At 36.8% G+C, this 18657-nt stretch overlaps 1 protein-coding gene and 1 long non-coding RNA gene across 4 annotated transcripts in view; one reads left to right on the top strand and one right to left on the bottom strand.

Annotated features, from left to right (window-relative positions):
- bahd1 (bromo adjacent homology domain containing 1) overlaps positions 1-7788 on the top strand; it is a gene marked incomplete at its 3' end in the record, with an annotated part of 35388 nt that extends 27600 nt beyond the window's left edge. For all 3 annotated transcript variants that reach the window (XM_084393149.1, XM_084393151.1, XM_084393150.1), the window contains exons 3-7: positions 3572-3945; positions 6728-6887; positions 6972-7051; positions 7431-7522; positions 7605-7788. In XM_084393149.1, coding sequence (XP_084249275.1) covers positions 3572-3945; positions 6728-6887; positions 6972-7051; positions 7431-7522; positions 7605-7788 — 890 coding nt within the window. The remainder of the gene's footprint in view (positions 1-3571; positions 3946-6727; positions 6888-6971; positions 7052-7430; positions 7523-7604) is intronic.
- LOC311280747 lies at positions 3768-8547 on the bottom strand. Its single transcript, XR_014625722.1, has 3 exons — positions 8409-8547; positions 7643-7807; positions 3768-3907 (listed from the first exon to the last, which is right to left on the bottom strand). It is a non-coding gene; the product is annotated as an uncharacterized lncRNA (long non-coding RNA).
- Between the last annotated feature and the right edge of the window lie 10110 nt (positions 8548-18657).

The following is an 18657-nucleotide window of genomic DNA, read 5'->3' as shown; positions in this document are numbered from 1 at the left end:
TCAGACTGCAACTCATACGGTGTGTGAAGAAAGTCTCTCTTGTTAAATTTCGGGCAAGTTAATGTGACAATACAGAAATGACATTAACAGTAAAAAAAAAAAAAAACACAGCGATTTTAAAGCATGCTCTATTTGACCCTATGAATCACCCGTAGTTCAAGGCAGGGTTGCCAGATCTGCGTTTTTTCCCTACATCAAACATTATTTGTAGCACCTCCCATCCAATAATCACAAAGAGCTTTGCGCTTTGTTTTAAGTCTCAGCTTTCAAATTCTGTCCATTTTATCACAAAATTCAAACAATAAATAACGTTTTGACACTCTTAAATGTGACGTGACAGATCGCTGTAGCGCCTCCGTTCAAGCAGCAGCGTGGAGCATGAGTCATCTCTTCCACTTTAATACAAGTTATAACACACACAAAAAAAAAAAATGATGTAACCGAAATGAATTAAGTCTCATGTAATCGCCCAATCAGCGTTAGCAGTTCGTTTGTTATCTATAAAAAAAAAACGTATGTGCAACCGAGTTGCATGCATTTCAGTTTTTATTTGTGTAATTATTAAATATGAAAATAAATACCAGTTGAATATCATGGAATATCATGAATATCAATATCATTCTGAATAATCGGCTATCAGTATCAGCAGAGAAATTTAGTATTGGTCCGTCTCTAATAATAAGAAATGTTTTTTGAGCACCAAATCATCATTATGTGATACTCTAAAGACTGGACTGCCATCACCGGAATGAATTACATTTTAAAATATATTAAAATAGAAAGTTATTTTTTAAATTAATAATATTTCAGAGTTCACACACACACACACACACACACACACACACACACACACACACACACACACACACACACATACATAGGATATATACTTTTAATTTGCACATTGTTTGGAGGAGAAAATTGACTGGATGAATAAAATAATGAAAATATAATTTGACTTATATTAATTATTATTAATAATAATTACTAATATATTATTATTATCCATAAGGTATACATAAAAAGAGTGACAATGGCACATCTGGCCTCACTTTCCCCTATAATGTGAGAGATGGCTTATTTTTTGTTTTAGAAAATATCATTATGTAAATGAACAAATGACTGATTTTTAGAGAAAATGTATCTCTTAAATGGATGGAAGGATTTCCACATTCATCATTCTATGCCATGTTTGTATCCTCAGCCTTGACCCAGTCTCAGCAGCAGACATCTTTATGAATGAGCTCACACAGTCTCAAAGTGATTGATCTAAAGGTGTACACAAGAAATACAGTGACATTAAAAGATGTCAAGAGAAACCCTGTCAAGGTTGCGGGGGAAAAAAAGTAACTGCTTGAATAGGAGACAAAAGAAATGAAATTCCCTTCCCCAGCCACGTCATTGTGGCTGCATGTTCCCTGCAGTCTGTTCGCTGTTGGTTTGCATGTGAGTAATTGCCACAGGTGGGGAAGGGGTGCTGGTTATTTTTGTTGGCAGGAGACTTGAACTGTCTGTTCATTGTGAGGTGACAGCTGTGGTCTCGCAGACGCATGTGAACCTCAGTACAGGCAGAGACCTCCGCAGAGATGCTCCCTTGTTGGTTTTTAACCACACGGCTCCGTTATACGATGTAATTTTTCACTCACCGTAATCTCCGTTAATGAGACAGTAATCTGACTCTCTGTGGGTTTCTCTTTAGGTACAGAATGACTTTCACTGTGAAAAGACAAACAAGCAAAGCAGAGGCATTTTAGTATTCATTTGAAGTTGGTATATTTGGTTTGCTATTAAATGGATGTGGAAATTGTGTAATTTTTGAAAGTGCAAAGCTTTACACTTTAAAACAATCTCACATACACAAAGTGCTGTATTGAACCGTTCAATACTGTGCGAGCTAAAACTGAGTGTAAATTTATTAAAACTGTCTGTATACTGCAGGGGGAAGTGAAGTTTTCCTCCAATAATGCAACACTTTCATGCTTGAGTGAATGTACAATGATTGTGTTTTCCCTTACACGCTTACCCAGACTCGATCCACAGAGACCAAGCGCTGTGAACTGGGTTATCTTAAGTATTGTTATCTATTTTTTTGTGTAGACTGAGGGCGATTACCACTCCGACGGCATGTCATTGTGTGCACTTGGCTGTTTGATTTGGTCAGATTTGGTGTTCAATTTACGCTTGTTGGTTCTATTAGATTTGGAGTCTAGATTGTAATAAAATGTCTGCATTTGCTATTCATTGATGTCAAACCTCAGGGGATGAGTAGGGTAATACTGATAGACCTGATCTTTTGCATGAGAGGAGTCTGCCCTGCTGCAGTTTAAAACCACCAACTTGTTAATCAGCTATTAAAGAGTCATTCCTCTTCCCTCATTGCAATGGTGAAGTGGCCAGTAAAACAGAAAATCAAGCGATAAGAGATAATTAATTTCAGACAAGTCTTCATGCCTTCACTCTCTGACCTCTAACCCTGATTTGACCATGCAGATAGACTAAACTGCATTTAAATGACTGAAAATGAAACTCAGCAGTCTCACAAGATTTCCAATTTAATTTAAAAATGGAAGACTTATGATTTGATTTAGAAAATAACTCTATAAAATCATATTTTAAAGAATTTTAGATAGTTTAAGACCATGGCAGCAAAAGAGTGATGTTTTAATATGTTTAATAAGTAAATGTAAGTGGTCTTTGTTAAAAGTTTTAAAGGTCAATTTTTGAAGTATAAAATTTCAAATTGCACTCAATGTTTTTTTCCTTTTAATTTGACAGTTCCCAACTATGCACTTTTGATTTCTGGTTGTTATTTTCCATTCAAAACCAAATCATTAGGAATTAATAATGTATGAAACATACTGTATCTTTGTTTTAGCCTGTATTTTGTAACTTGAGCCTGTGGTCACAGTGAACTTATCATTGTATGGGAAAACGAAAGATCAAGATGTGAAGAATAAAATCACCTTTTGCTCCATGGATAAAAATCAGGATACAGTACAGCTTTGGAACAAATCATGACAGAATATAATTTCTGGGGTCAAGATGAACCCTAAAAATGCACATTTCTTGTCTCTTTATGCATTACCAGAAGAATGCATCACATGTACTTGCTCACACCTCAAATTTCCTCATCACTATGGGAACCACATAGGCAATTGACAGGTTTCCCAAGATTGGCTCATCCACTCTGATTTTTTTTTTTTTTTTTTTTTACTGCCCACACAACCTTTACGACACCCTTGGATCACAGCAATTGGATGTTATTGAAATGATAATGCACCGTCATTGTTTTGTTCGAGTTCAATAATGAATTAATAATCAAGTGCTTCACTGTTTCCACATTTCTAAATTGATATGTAGTTCCTGTCATACAATCCAATCCCCTCAAGGTTGTATATAATTGTGGTTACAGCTCTTAGCTTTGCATCTGACCACGCAGCATCTGGCACACTGACTCATTTATGACTGCATTAGTCTGTTGTGTTGTGTTACATGCAGTATGGTGTTTATGATCATAAATGCATGTTGAGCATTTTATGAACCAATGATTTTTGCTTTCTCCGCTCTGTAGAAGACTACTCTTACCCTCTGGATGACCACAGCTCATCCATCACGATGCCTTCTGCCCTGCCTCTGTCCATCTGCCCCATCTCCAGTGTGCCTCCATCCACCCAGTCAGTGCCCCACCTGCAGACGCCTCTTCCCGATGCCAGTCGACCCCAGGTGCAGATTAGAGTGGGACGGGAATGCCCTCAGAGGGCCAAGCCGCCCAGTGGCTCTCGTTCTGGGGTGCGGGACTCTGCTGTTTGCCCCCATGTTAAGGATGGCCAGCTGGTAGCAGGCCATGGCAGCGGCTCTGCCAAGCAGCCTAAGATCAGTCGTCGCCGGGCAACAAACGGCTGGATGCCTGTTGGTGTGGCAACAGAAAAGGAAGTATTCATCGTGGTACGTACTTGAGTTGCCCTGTCCGGGGATGGTGTCAACACACACTGGCGTATTGAAAGTTTCCTAAAAAGACATTTAGGAGGTGCCCGGAGCAAGACTTAAAGGGATAGTTCACCCAAAAGTGAAAATTCTTTCATTAATTACTGAGCCTCGTGTCGTTCCAAACCGGTAAGACTTTCGTTCATCTTCGGAACACAAATTAAGATCTTTTTAATCAAATCTGAGTTATTTCTGTGCCTCCATTGACAGCTAGCAACTACCACTTTGACGCTTCAAAAAGTTCAAAAAGAAATCGTAAAGCTAATCCATATGAATTGAGAATGGAGTCCAACATTTTCTGATGAGACATGATTGCTTTATATGATGAACTGATTGAATTTAGGCTTTTATTCACATATAAACGTTCATCAACTCACACATCAGATATGGTGAATGGAAACTCAAGCATGAATGCTTGATGTGCGAGAACCAATGATGTTCATTCTCGTGTTTTGCGGTACGTGTGAGCTTCAGCGAGAGGTTTGTTCTCACGCATCAAGCAGGTTCGGTTGAGTTTATGTTCACTGATCAATGTTTATATGTGAATAAAAGACTAAATTCAATCTGTTCATCATATAAACCAATCGTGTCTCTTCAGAAAATTTGGATAGTATGGATTCATATGGATTAGTTTTACGATCTCTTTATGAACTTTTTGAATCATCAAAGTGTCAGTTGCATAGCTGTCAAAGGAGGAACAAAAAACACTCTGATTTCATCAAAATGATCTTCATTTGTGTTCCGATGTTGAACCAAAGTCGAATGGGTTTGGAACAACATGAGGGTGAGTAATTAATGACAGAATTTTCATTCATTCATACTTTAAAGCAGCGATTCATTGAAAGATATTGCATTTATTATATTATTATTATTATTCCTGGTAAATTACAAAATAATGCCCCAGGCAAATTTCTTTTGAACAGCTGTTCAAAGTGCATTGTATTGCGTTCATTGGAAAGGTCATGATTATTAAATTCCAGTGAGGTGCTTTTGAACAAGTATTTTCATGCTGCTGTTTTATTCTCCATTTTAGTGTTTTTAAGAACTCATAAATAACTTTGAGAATATTATGAAATATTTACACACATTACTTCAGGATTCAGCAGAAGAACTATTTAGTTCTCCACACTGCAGAGTCACGCCTTTACTTGGTCTTTGGGCTTCTCTGTAGACCTTATGCGCCAGAAACAAGCATGCAGATTTACATATTGCAGAGTTAACGAAAGTTATCATGACCAGCCATTGTAATGTTTAATGCGGATGTCATAACAAATCTCAGTAGACCGGGAAGATTTTAAAACAAGTGGTTCATTCATAAATCTGTTAGATCTTATCTTCATGCTGTGGAAGTATAAACCGGTAGACAGAACACAAAGAGCACAGTGCTGAAAAGGGGCGGGGACTACGTAAGATCTGTTGGAATTTGGATACTAGTTTTACCCTAAATAGAGTACTAAAAACAAGTCATTTTAATTCATGAAAGACTTGATGGTAGATACTGTATATTTTTCCTCATCAGTATTTGTGCAAAATTTCGATGTAGAAACTTTTTTGTTAAATAAATTCATATTTCTATTCACCAAGGATGCATGTATAATGTATAATATGTATAATGTTACTTATTTGTTACTTACAAATAATTGCTGTCTTCTGAACTTTAATTACAGAATCCTGAAAAAAAAAGTATCACGGTTTCCACAAAAACCACAACCGTTTTGTACATTGATGATGATAAGAAATGTTTCTAGTCGCCAATGAATGATTTCTGTAGGATCACATGACACTGAAAATTGGAGTAATGACAGCTGAAAATACCACAGGAATACAAAACTGAAAACAGATCACAGGAATAAATTTCACATTAAAATAAACATTTTAAATTGTTATAATATTTTACAATATCACTGTTTTTACTGTATTTTTGATTAAATAAATGCAGCCTTGATGAGAATTAGAGACAGATAATAGAACACGTTCAATTAATCCCAAACTTGAATGGTAGTGTAGATATATTTCAGCATTAAATCCATAGGCCACACTTTAATTTAGGGTCCAATTCTCACTATTAACTAACTGTTAACTACGACTTTTGCCTCATTAAACTCCTAATTACTGCTTATTAAAAGTTAGAAAGGTTGTTGTTAAGTTTAGGTATTGGGTCAGGTAAATTAAGGGATAAAATAAGGCATTAACATGTGCTTCATAAGTACTAATAAACAGCCAATATCCTAGTAAAATGCATAGTAATAAGCAACTAGTTAATAGTGAGAATTGGACCCTAAACTAAAGTGTTACCAATCCATGTATTAGTTTTTATATTTATAGCGGTAGTGCTCTCAATTAGCATGTTAACATGCTGTGTTTTAGCTGACCTATTTAAAGGGTCCTTTTTTTAATTGATCTCCTTTCGCTTCTGCAGTCATGCATTTAGATGTCTTTTAACATCTGTTATAATTGCGTCATAATTCATGCTGTTTTTTAATATGTTGCATTTGAAAGACAGTGTGTCAAGTTAAAATTAGTGCAATTTTTGAAATGCATTTTGAGACTAGTCGTTCAGACAGTCCACCCACTACTTGATTAATCTATATCAAGTAAAGCTTTAAATAATTCAGCTGGCTTCAAGTTGACCCCTTATTGGAGGTTTTAAAATGTGTAGCTTTTTTTTTGTACGTGTCTAACGTGATAACAAAGTGTATAATGAGATAAAATGTGGAACTCTTTATTTTTCATTTGATTGAAGGGTGAGGAGTCAACATCCCTGCGCAGATGCTATGAAGGAGTGCAGAGAGATGGAGAGGTGATCAGGGTCAGAGACGCCGTGCTACTCCGCTCAGGTCCCAGGAAGAAGTCCTTGCCTTATGTGGCCAAAGTCTCCGCCTTCTGGGAAGACCCTGAGTCAGGTAAGGCTTCCTCTAAATGCTGTTTTCTCTAATACATGAGTGAAAATCACAGAAGAGCTCACAATACTTGAATCCTACTTTTAGGGGAGCTGATGATGAGCTTGTTTTGGTACTACCGTCCAGAACACACTCAGGGGGGTCGCATTCCCAGCATGCACTGTGAGGTGAGTCTAGAATTGCTCATGGCACAGCCATGTGGTCCTCCGGGGACTTGCAATGTCAACATTTGACTTCCTTTGATTATGAGTTTCATATAGGAAGTAGGCAGCACAAGTTTCCTGTGTTCAGTAAACCACTGGAATAGGGACACTGGACAAACAAATGATTCCCAGCACTCTCAAACATGTTATGAACAACTGTATATCTACTATAATTCATGAAGGGAATGATATTTTAACATGCCTGTATCTTCCAACTTCCATGTATTTGATTCAATATGTATCTGCATTTTCATTTTGTACATGCAATATTTATTTAGTACACTTACAGCATGGATTCCCTTAAGTTAAATATAAAATATTAAAGCTGTGTGAATTTTTCCAGAATGAGATTTTCGCGTCTCGGCATCAGGATGAAAATAGTGTGGCATGTATTGAGGATAAGTGCTATGTGTTGACATTAGCACAGTACTGTAGGTAAGCGATCATATTTATCGCCAAGTGTCAAATGTATCATCACCTCCTATCCTTTGTACAAATCTGATCTTTAATGTTTCAGATTTTGTGCCTTGGTGAAGTGTCATGAGGAGGGCTTACCCAGACGTAGCCCCCTGGTCCCTCCCTCCGACTATGTAATTCCAGCTCATCGTTGCGTGCCCAACGACATCGATCCTGACCTGGTGTTCGTCTGCCGCCACGTTTACGACTACCGCTACGGCCGTCTGCTGAAAAACCTGCAGTAGGTCTGGATGGAGCCATACACTGAAACCAGAATCCAAAACGTTATGACACAATCAAAGTCCTATCAACTGGACGGCCACAAGTCTTTAGGGAGTTGTTATTGTTTTCCACTTTTTTTTTTCCTTTAGGATAAATGCTCTCGGCGTAGCACTCCTGAAAAAAAACTAAGTTTCAACTATTATCCCTTGTGACTTTATATAACGGCATTCTGAGCACAACTTACCTTGAGTTCAAAGGTACCGATCGCCAAAATGTGATTTTTTCACTCCATGAATTCGAGTATTTATTTTTGCAGTTATCTTTTATATTTGCTGAATGAGTGTAAAAAGAACAAAAAATTAATGCAGGTACATTAACAATGACCTTGAAATATGTAATAGAGCTCTAATATTCTCTTTTTGGTAGTAAACGCACCCTTATTGAACTAATTACCTGTAGATGGAAGGTTCAAAATATTTATTTTTAGATAAATTGAACACAAGCTCCGTGTTTTAGGGGGCACCAATCGGTTTGATCCTCAACGCACTGGCCAATCATTCATTTAGTCATCATAACAGGGTGTGGGGGATCATAGATTTATTGTGGCGGACCAAATATTCCAGAATGCATTTGGTTAACTTACCATTCTGTTGACTGACCAATGTGTAATGAGCTTTCGTCCTCCCGTCGCCCATCATGACTTGCCTTATATCCTACACCGAGTTTCCCCGTTTTCTGCCTTCCCAGCAAACCAAAGGTTATCACGCCACTCCTTAACATCCACCTTCGCTACTCCATTAGTTTGCACTAAAATGTATCATTCACCAAGTCAGCAGTCTGACTCAGTTCAAAATGTCACCTGCTACTGATCTCCAATGCAGGAAAATACTGTGTATTTGTTGTACGTGTACAAAGATACGAGAGAACTCGCAAACTGTCAGTTACAAATGTGAATGGACAAACTTTATCTCGCGTGCACAGGCCTGCTTTCAACGTGCCCTTTGCTTCTCGTCCTACATGGTAGTTTTGTTACAAGATTGCTAATTATGAAATGAGGAAGCTGTTTTATATGGTCTGTTTGTGCCTTTAAATAGTTAACAGTCTGCTATGTGAAGAAACACTGGTTGATTGGTTTTGTTTTTCCTCAAGCCTCTTTGCGTTTTTGGCCTGCTTGGTTTTACCACATTTTTATCTATGCTAAAAAGCATCGATAAGATTGTCTGATCGCACTATGCTGACCTTTAGACTTCCCTGTTTTGGATTTTTTTTAAAAAAATCAAGAGGACTTTACACAAGAGTTACAAAGTGATATTGTACTCACAGGGACTCCCTAAAAGGTCAACCTCTGATGAAGGAGGAGACCTGTTCGTGGTTTTGTTTTGTTTTTTACGTAAAGACTATTTGACTTAGGTTTTTTAAGTTCAGATGTGATTTGTTGAGGTATTTTTGAATCCATTCCTTTCACATTATTGAGATCTAAGTGAATGTTAATCAATCGGAAGTAATTATGTCATTGTGATGAAGTTGAGATATGACCTCTGTCGTTTAGTAGTTTTATATATATATATATATATATATATATATATACACCAAACTATACAAAAGCAGAAGCGAAATAATCTCGTCCTGATCTTCCGTTCTGTTTTTTTTTCTGTTTTTTTCTCAGTTAATGTTATCTCCCAGCGTCAGATATGCCAGTTTAGACGTGTTAATGCCATAGCGGTTTCGTGGAACATTTCAGCAGAGCTTTTGCTTTGGTTGGCAGTGTGGTTGAGTAGACTCCTTGATGGTTGCTGTTTTTGTCAAAATTATGTATTTTTGAAATGTATACTTCTCTAGCAGAATGTTCTGGATGGCAAATACAACATATTGTGTACCAAAATGAGGAGAGGTGGAGAGAATTACGTTCATTCCTCTGTATACAAAACTGACCATGAATTCCAAGCTCTTTGCTCCTTTGATGAATGGCTGTTTGTGTGTATGTGGGCGAGCGTGTCTATACAAATATATATATTTCAGTGCAGCATGGAAGTACTGGGCATTCTTTGAAATAATAGATCTAGCACAGCGCATTTGTATTATTTAAGATAGAAATGTATATTATAAGAGGAAAATATTTAAAAGGAATAAATAATATATGAGCATCAAATCCTTTGTCTTGTTTGTTTTACTAATACCGAATTGAGTTCCTTGACTTCTGATGTATCGATGTGGATCCAAATAAACCATAAAGCACATCATTACATATTTAACACTGGTTGTGAGATGTTAACAGCTTCTCAAAGCCCATCCTGAGGCATCTTGCAAAAAAATCCATATTACATAATGAGGTTTTCCTCAGATGTGGGTGTATTTTTTCCTGTAGGCTTTGTGTATTGCTGTAACTTAAATTAAATCAATGTTCAATTAATATTACATTGTGTATTAAAAAAACCTTATTACTGAAATTATTAGACACATTTTTCAAACAAAAACACGAGGAAGAATATACACAACATTGTTATTCAATGCATAATTGAGAATGGTTGAATAAAAGTCATTTTAATTTATATTTTAATATATTTTAGTGAACACAAGCTGCACTGGTGCAGAGTTGCCACAGGGTGTCATGCTGAACCTACCTGGACCCTCTTCTGCCCAACAACACCGTCTTATTAGAGAAATGAAGCACTGCTAGCAGTTGCAAATACTTAACATGCAGTAAAACATCCACCATTGTCACGTCGCCTTATAATGCAAATCAACAAAAATATTTGGTCCCACTTTATATTAAGTGGCTTTAAGTACTTGTACTTATGTACTTATTGTGTTCATGTTGTATTGTAAAACACTTTTGCTGCTATTGAGGTGTGATACGGGTAAGGTTAGGGACAGGTGTGGTAGTATGGGTAGCTTTAAGGGTGGATTAAGGTGTATGGGAAGGATCAACAGTGTAATTACAAATTTAATTACATGAATTTATTACAGCTGTAATTACATGCAGGTATTTTCAAAATGTAAGTACAATGTATGTACACAATACGTCCATTGTAAGTGCATAGTACTTAAAGCCACTTAATATAACATTTTGTTGCATCATACTTTATGTAACTGCCATGCATTTTCATTTCTATTAATTGCTTATATGATGCATTTACATTACGTGCATATTGTCTCTTAAGCGTCATCTCGGGAGCCTACTGAAGCTGTCCAGTTTGTGACTTGAAATGAATTTTCCTGAAATTCCTGAATTAATTTTTCTCCTTGGCATTCTCAGATTCTCTGTGCCCTCTCTGTGTGCTACAAGTACAATCCACTTGTAGATTTATCTTGCTGCCTGGATGCTTCAATCCTCATGGAGACCAGCTGGGAAAGTACTTGCAATCAGATTGAAAAATATATTTCTTTATATAGGTTTGAAGCCAGAAAGGCATTTGCTCTTTGTGTTTTATGTTCTACTAGTGTTGCGTTTTACTAAACGTTTTACTAAATCAAATCACCATGCTGCTGACATTACAGAAATATGGATTTGCAACTGCCGTGTACGGCAAATGTATTTGACATTTGATTCGTGTATAAATATGTGTGCATTTGGTGAATTCTGAAACCTTCAGCTTGAATGAAACTCACACCATGAGCTAAATTAGATTTTTCTGCAATCTTTTGTTTGCATTATTAATGATCCGTGTGAAAAATGATGTTAATGTCTTGGAAGCAATAATGATATTTTTAGTCCTTCAGTTATGCTAATGTTGTAAGAAAAGCACAATTTGATGTTGCCATCTGTCCAATAAACAAGTGCTTTCATTGGCTCATGCTTACAGAATAACTGCTGTTTACCCTAAAGAGCAAACTGTTGCTATTTTAATCATTTTGCTTTACTTTGTTTCCTTTCTAGATTATTTGAAATCATATAGACATGTCAAAGTTATATTTGGGTCGGGAGATGCAGGAAAATATTTAATACGTTTTAACAATAAAATGCAAATTTGTGCATGGGTAAATGTACCTAGACTGGCTTACGAATGTTGAAAATCTATTCATAGCAGGGAAACGAATCATAAAATGCAGATGTTTATAATGCAGAACCAACACAGATGTATTGTTTATTCTCGGTCCAACATATAAACAAATTTCAAAACCATTTCAGAGCTGTAATCAAATCTTAGATTATGAAAGAAAGCAAAATCAAATTTTGCAACTCATCCCTTATCAACCAAATGCACTCCGCTAGAGATTCAAAATGTTTCCATGGCATTTCAATCTGTAAATTAATTGAGCAGGTAAGCAGCATTATAAATATTCATGAGGCATCTGATTTATTCGCATATCAGTCCATCTCACTTATCTCTGTGAGAGACTTGGATAGTGCACCTTTTCCTCAGTCCTCCCAAGTGAGATAAGTGAGGCTTTGGAGATGAAAAGAGAAAAATATACCATTGCTCACACCAGCAGCTTTGCTTATAGACGGGAGAGGAAATTAAATCATCAAGGAGTGGTGTTTACTTCTGTCTTTTCTTTATGTTGACATGTAGACATGTATTGTCTTTTTTTTTTTTTTTTTTTTGGATAGAATATCATCATTTCCACCTTGACCTTTTAATATCAGTCAAAGAAATACATAATAAACAATATTTCGGAGAGAGCTACAGATCTATCAGGACAGAAATGCTTTCTTTTTGTGTGCTTGTATCTCTGTGAAGAAACTGTGACTTTTAACTGTAAATTCTATTAATATACAGTAGCCACACACTGATTTCAAACCGTATAATGCATATTTAAATGTGATATTGTTTGTGTACAACAGTTAAATACACAAGTTAGTAGTGAGTAAATGATGTTTTACACAATATGGTCAGTCGTTTTCCATCTATTTTTGCTACATCAACAGTGTCAAAGAAGAATCACTCTGAGCAATCTATTTCGAGAGAATCAGGTAATTTAATTATTTAATGATTCTTTTGTGAAAGCAGTTAAATTTCGTTCCTAAATGAATCAGTGTTGACTGAATTGGTTTAATGATTCAATGACTCACTCATATGGACCTCATTAATATCCAATAAATCAATAGTTGAATCCCTTCTGGCTATTAAAGAAAACATCAGGATGACCATGGCACTCAGGGGCGTTTCTAGGTTTTAAAAACATCAGGGGCTGAGCCTGAAACATCAGGGGCTGGTGTGGGTAATAAGACAACATGATTCGATACAGAGAATAATGTATATATTTAGGCCTATATGCAGGGGGCAGACTGGTTAAAAAATTCAGTCCTGACTCCTGGCACTGTTGCCACACCAGCCCATATTACCACACAGACACACACATTAAAATAGTTAGGGGGGTTCGGGGGCATGCACTGACCTACATATGTGCATTTTAAGGTGTTTGAAGGCCAACATTTTTTGATAACAATTATAGCTTTAAAAGCATGTCAGTGGGCAGTATACATAAATTATTTGTCAAGCAGATAACAGATTCTTAAACATGAGAATGAGGATAAATGTTGAAATTAATGATCCACACTAGAAAATGGAAATGCAAAATGTTTCTGCTTATAGTTGACAATACACAATCACATATTCCAAACAGGAATGGCCTTAAATGAGAAATCTTTCAAGGATTATTTTGCATAGATGTAAACTTTTTAGCATTAAAGTTTGGTTTCAGCAACTTGTTTCTTTCTTGAGTTAATCAATGTTTTTGGCACTATTAAATCAGTTAAATTAAATTTCAATTGTTCACTCATAAAGACAGTCACTTGTCACCACCTACTGGCTTAATGATGCAAGTTGCGCAAACACAGACAAGCGGAGTGATACAAACTGTGAAAAGGCTGATGCTGGTGAAATATTCGAACACATTCGAGGACCTTATAGGCTACATATCAGAGTTAAATAGGAATACATTGTAATAATGTTAATCAAGCAGCCTAAATCACACGACTGTGCAGCAATATTTAAGCTCATTATACAAATGAAATAATACTCTAGACAAATTGGGTTGCTTATAGTTAAAAGGATGTCATGAACGATCATTTAGGCTAGATATAGGCCTATTTTTCACATTTTTGGTCACAAAATATTTAGTCAGTTTTGATGACTTTGCAATATTGATAAAATATTAGAATATTAATAATGAAAAATGAGTAGGGCTACGCCAAAATGTGTAACTTATGTAGCCTACAAAGGAATACAAAAGCCCCGACATAGAGTTTTGACGCAGCTTTAATCTCCCTTTTGGTTATTTCAATACTTAATTGACGACAGAACACGACGTTACATGTTAGTAGTTTATTTTGCGTGATACAGGGCGCGCCGCATTTGCGCGTGATTGAAGAGTGCGCGCCGCGAGCAAACGGCTGAAGCCTTGTTTATACTTTCGCCTGGCTCCGCAGCGCGAGTCTCCGCGCGCACCTCCCCAAACGGACGAGGCGTTTATACTTGACGCGCTCGCCGTTGTACTATTCTTTGCAAAGGACAGGGGGCGACTCGAGTAATTGTCCTCTAAACCATCAGGAATCAGCAGTGAGAAGAAGAAAGCTATATACACGTGACAGTGTTTATTTTAGTACACCGCCACCAACACCACAAAAATAATCGTGTAAAACCCAGTAAACCCTGAGATTATTACTCGTGACAATAAAACAAAATATATGGATATGAGAATGTGTATAATACATAACTAAATTAACTATCTCTTACATATTTTCTAATTTCACTAAACATTTCATTAAGTTTCGTGAACATTTTTATTAAACATGGACCTTTATGTTCATTAAAAATACTTTGTATGCTATTGTATGCTCATTTTTTAAATGTAAGCAACTCATTTAGACGTGCAAACTGGGCGCCGGTGTGGTGAGAAGTTCGAGCTCGGCCAGATTCGGCTCGAAGTCGTTCATCTTCGGATGCGGCGCCGCGCGCGTTGTTACAAAAAATGTCGCGCACACCGCCAGGCGAAATTGGGGGTGTTTCTCAAAACCAAGAATGCAAAGAACGGACTTGTGTTCTTGGGGAGAATGCTCTTGCTAGTTGTTCTTGGAAGAATGAACTCACAAGGTGACGAGCACACAGAACGCCGCTGACAGTTTGAGACGATGTGTTCTTGCTGGTATTGCGCAATAACACCCCCGCACAGTGTCTGCAGTGCCCAAACATAACGAGAATTATTGACGGTAACAGCCAGGCTTTATCGCCCAAGCCTACCTCTCAGCTCAAGGGATTACTCTACAACTGTACACTATGTAATGTATATTCATAACAATAAAGCTACCTACGCTGAAGATTCTCACTTCCGAAAACGTTTGAGCGCATTTTCGAAAAATGCCAATATTTGAAATCTACACAGTTGATTTCTCGCATCAAATGTTCTCAGAAGTGAATTTAGCGATGAAATTGTAGAAAAACGACTTGCTGTATTGACCTCTCGTTCCTCGAATGCCGAAATGAATGCTGGGATGCATGTCTGCCGTCAAGTTCACACAAGTTACCAACCAATGCATCCTCGGTAAAATGGGCGTGTCAAGAACACTTCCGGGATTTTTAACCGTTCTTGCCAAAATGCAAACTTGTGTATTGGGACGGTACTTGGGCAGCGACTGATGACGTTTCACAAGTCCACAAGAACGCAAGTACAGACAAGAACGCATATTGAGAAACGGCCCGGGTCTTGCGAACCCAACGCGCGCGACCGCCCACACCGCATTGACGTCATTTTTGCCACGCGCACCTTCGCGCTCGTGCGGACGCGTCGAGTATAAACCAGGCTTTGGTGGACACACGGCCTAAGTTCGTTTTTCTGAGTTTTACTGACATATAGCCTGACAACATCTGGTCTGACAGAAGACTGTGCGGCGGTGCTGACTGCGTTATTTTTTTATTATTGTTTTTATTGCTGTGAGATTGTTTGCTGTTGCGCGCAAATCCTGGAGATGAACTTGGATAGCTAAATCGCTCACGTGGTGCGTCTCTGTGTGAGAGTAACCATAGTAACTTTGATCTGCTTGAACACATTTTAATCGTCTTTAATACATGATTGATTCCGAAGGATATATTAAAAGACCCGGTCAATTTTTTTTTAATAAATACAAAATTATTAAAAAATAATAATAATTATCAATAAATTCAATTTTCTGAGATCCGGGGCTATAAATAAAAAAACATCCGGGGCTTCAACGACGCGCCTGATGGCACTCTTTAGAATTAAAAAGCCTTTATGGGTTAGGGTTAGGGTTAGGGTTAGGGTGGGGGTTAGGGCTATGTAGATGGCTACATACAAAATATCGAAAAACTCTCCAACGTGTTTCGGCCCATGCCTTCCTCAGGGAGAGCAACACAACAAACTCAACAACAGGTGCAAGCAGTTTCATTCATTAAGACATCTGATTAGTTAACAGTTTTCAACATCTCTTTGCAGCATAAAGCATTCACCAATACATTTCCAAACTCAAAAACACCACTTCATAAAAATATCATCACAAGAAAGGAGTAAAATCACTTCTGGCTATTGTTGTATATACATTTTTTTTAAGATGCAACAACAATGGTTAACCAACCTGATATTCATTACCAAATAGGTTTGAACAGTGATTTTTAAGATGTGTCTATGGTGAGTAGTATAGTAACACAAAGCCTAAAAATAATCATAATATACATTTTTGGTTTTGGTATGATTTGAATTAGAATTTTTTAGAAGTAATAAATCTTTCAATGCTTACTATAAACTAAACTCAGAGAGCGTGGAGGAACAGTGTGATATATATCTAAGTGGGGGAAATCAGTATGCTTCTGATAGCTCGAGAGTGTCTCGATATGATGGATGTTTCCAGGGAGGAAATGACTTGCAGCTGTTTTACTCTATATATTCTGCACCTGTCTGAGTTTTGAAACATGACACATGAAAGACATACTGACTATAAGTGAGGTAAAACTGAATGTGGCCCTGTTCCTCTGAACACATACGTACAAGAAAAATTACAAAATACAAAATATGATAGGCTATAATAAATACTAGATATACACATAATAACAAACATAAATACTAAATTTACTAATGCTACTTTAAAGTCTTTCACAATCCATTTTACTTCCACACTGTGATGAGAAATATGAGATATTAAACAAAAAAAGTGGCATTTTTTTGCCAAAAAGAACAACATTGACAAGCATAGACTAAATATTAACTTATACTTTCAAACTTACAAAAGAGGGTTACAATACATGAAATTCTGAAATACCATAAAGAATCTTACAAGCAATTGAATTTTAGAGTTATTTAGAGCATTCAAATTTCCATTTCTTGGAAATAAAAAAAAGCTAAAAAAGGCTTCAGAAAAAAAAGTAGCAGTTTGAGAATGGAGACAGAAAAAAACACGTGTGCTATTACTTTCAAAACAAGCAGCTGTATGTTAGTCCTCTCGTCCAAATCATATGAACAACTGAACCTGAAATTCCCCCATCTCAGTTATTGATTTTAGTGAAAATAAGAGGACTTTAGTATCAATATCACTATAATATTGTTGCAGTATTCGTCTTTTTGCTATGTTGGTTGTTTTGTATGTTGCAGTGGATCCTTTCTATTAGCGGAAGCCGTAAGATGAAATACAGGTATGTTTATAAAATTTCATGTCCATGCATTTATTCATTTGTGGAAAAGGAAATCTTTCAAAAGAAGAGCACCTAGTCTCAAGTGTAATGCTGTTTTCTCATATGTTTCATTGGTCATTTTCAATGGAAGAGATACTACTCAGGACTTTCTTTTCTCTGTGAAAAATAATTTTAAAGCATTTACCCCCGCTGTCTATTTCTTACCTCATCCAGAGTCACCAGTGTTTCAAAACCAGACACTGTTCTCTGGTGCAGCTGCAGCATGACAATGAGATCTCCATCCAGTAGCAACTCTACCTTGAACACTAATGATGGAGGTCACTGAACTCTACTTAGTCATGCATTTGCATAGTAATGAAAAAATACAGACCTTTTTCATTTCATTTTACTTTACCCCCGCTCTTGATCAAAAAGAGGGGACAATACCTTTGTATCCATCAATGCTCTCAATACTACTTAACAACCCCTGTGTCATAAATGCCTGGTTGTTGAGCTCCATTTGAGCATTTAAATGAAAATTCCTGTTAAAGCTGGTATAATAGCCATACATTCTCCATCATTATCTGATTTATGTCTGCTTTATACTTATAAGGCCTGTTCAGAACAAGCGTGATAAATGTAAAGATAAAAATAAAGATTTAGTTTTAAAAATAATTCAAAATTTTAATGAATACACCACAACTATAACAATAATGACAGAGGAACAATATCATTGGAATCACTTCATAAAGATTTTTTCCCCAGCTGATTAACGATAAAAACATTGAGCCAATCAGAATCCATCTGACTTTAAAGGCCCCCTGAAATCAAAATGTACGTTTTTTTTTTAGCTTTTAGTATTAATATGTTAGCCTTAAGGTTATAAATCAGCTGGTCTGTTCTAAAATTCGCATTTTTGGAGATAATCATTCAAAACTTACAGTCTCTCACTTCCGCTAAAATGGATCACAGATTTTTAAGACATCACCGCGGACTCATCACATCTTCTGTCCAATTAAATGCTCTCAAGAATCTAAAGCTCCGCCCCCATGCTATAAATACCACCTGGACAAAGCGACCGTTGACACGTCACGGAGCATATTTGATTGCATGTCCATCCATGGTGGAGATGTGTGTTTGGTTTCTCAAACGCTCAAGTTTTATTCTGTTTTCCAACTGTACGTTGGTTAAGAATGAAATGGCTAGGAATTTATTCACACATCTACTCTACTATTAAATCCAACGTATCAACAGCGCTCGGATTCGCTTCCATGGTGATGTCAAGTACGACTTGCTGTCTGTGAGGTAAATGAAACGCTATTGGCTATT

The sequence above is a fragment of the Rutilus rutilus genome, assembly GCF_951802725.1.
Source record: "Rutilus rutilus genome assembly, chromosome: 21".
Classification (NCBI taxonomy): domain Eukaryota; kingdom Metazoa; phylum Chordata; class Actinopteri; order Cypriniformes; family Leuciscidae; genus Rutilus; species Rutilus rutilus.
This window is presented reverse-complemented; position numbering and strand designations above follow the sequence as displayed.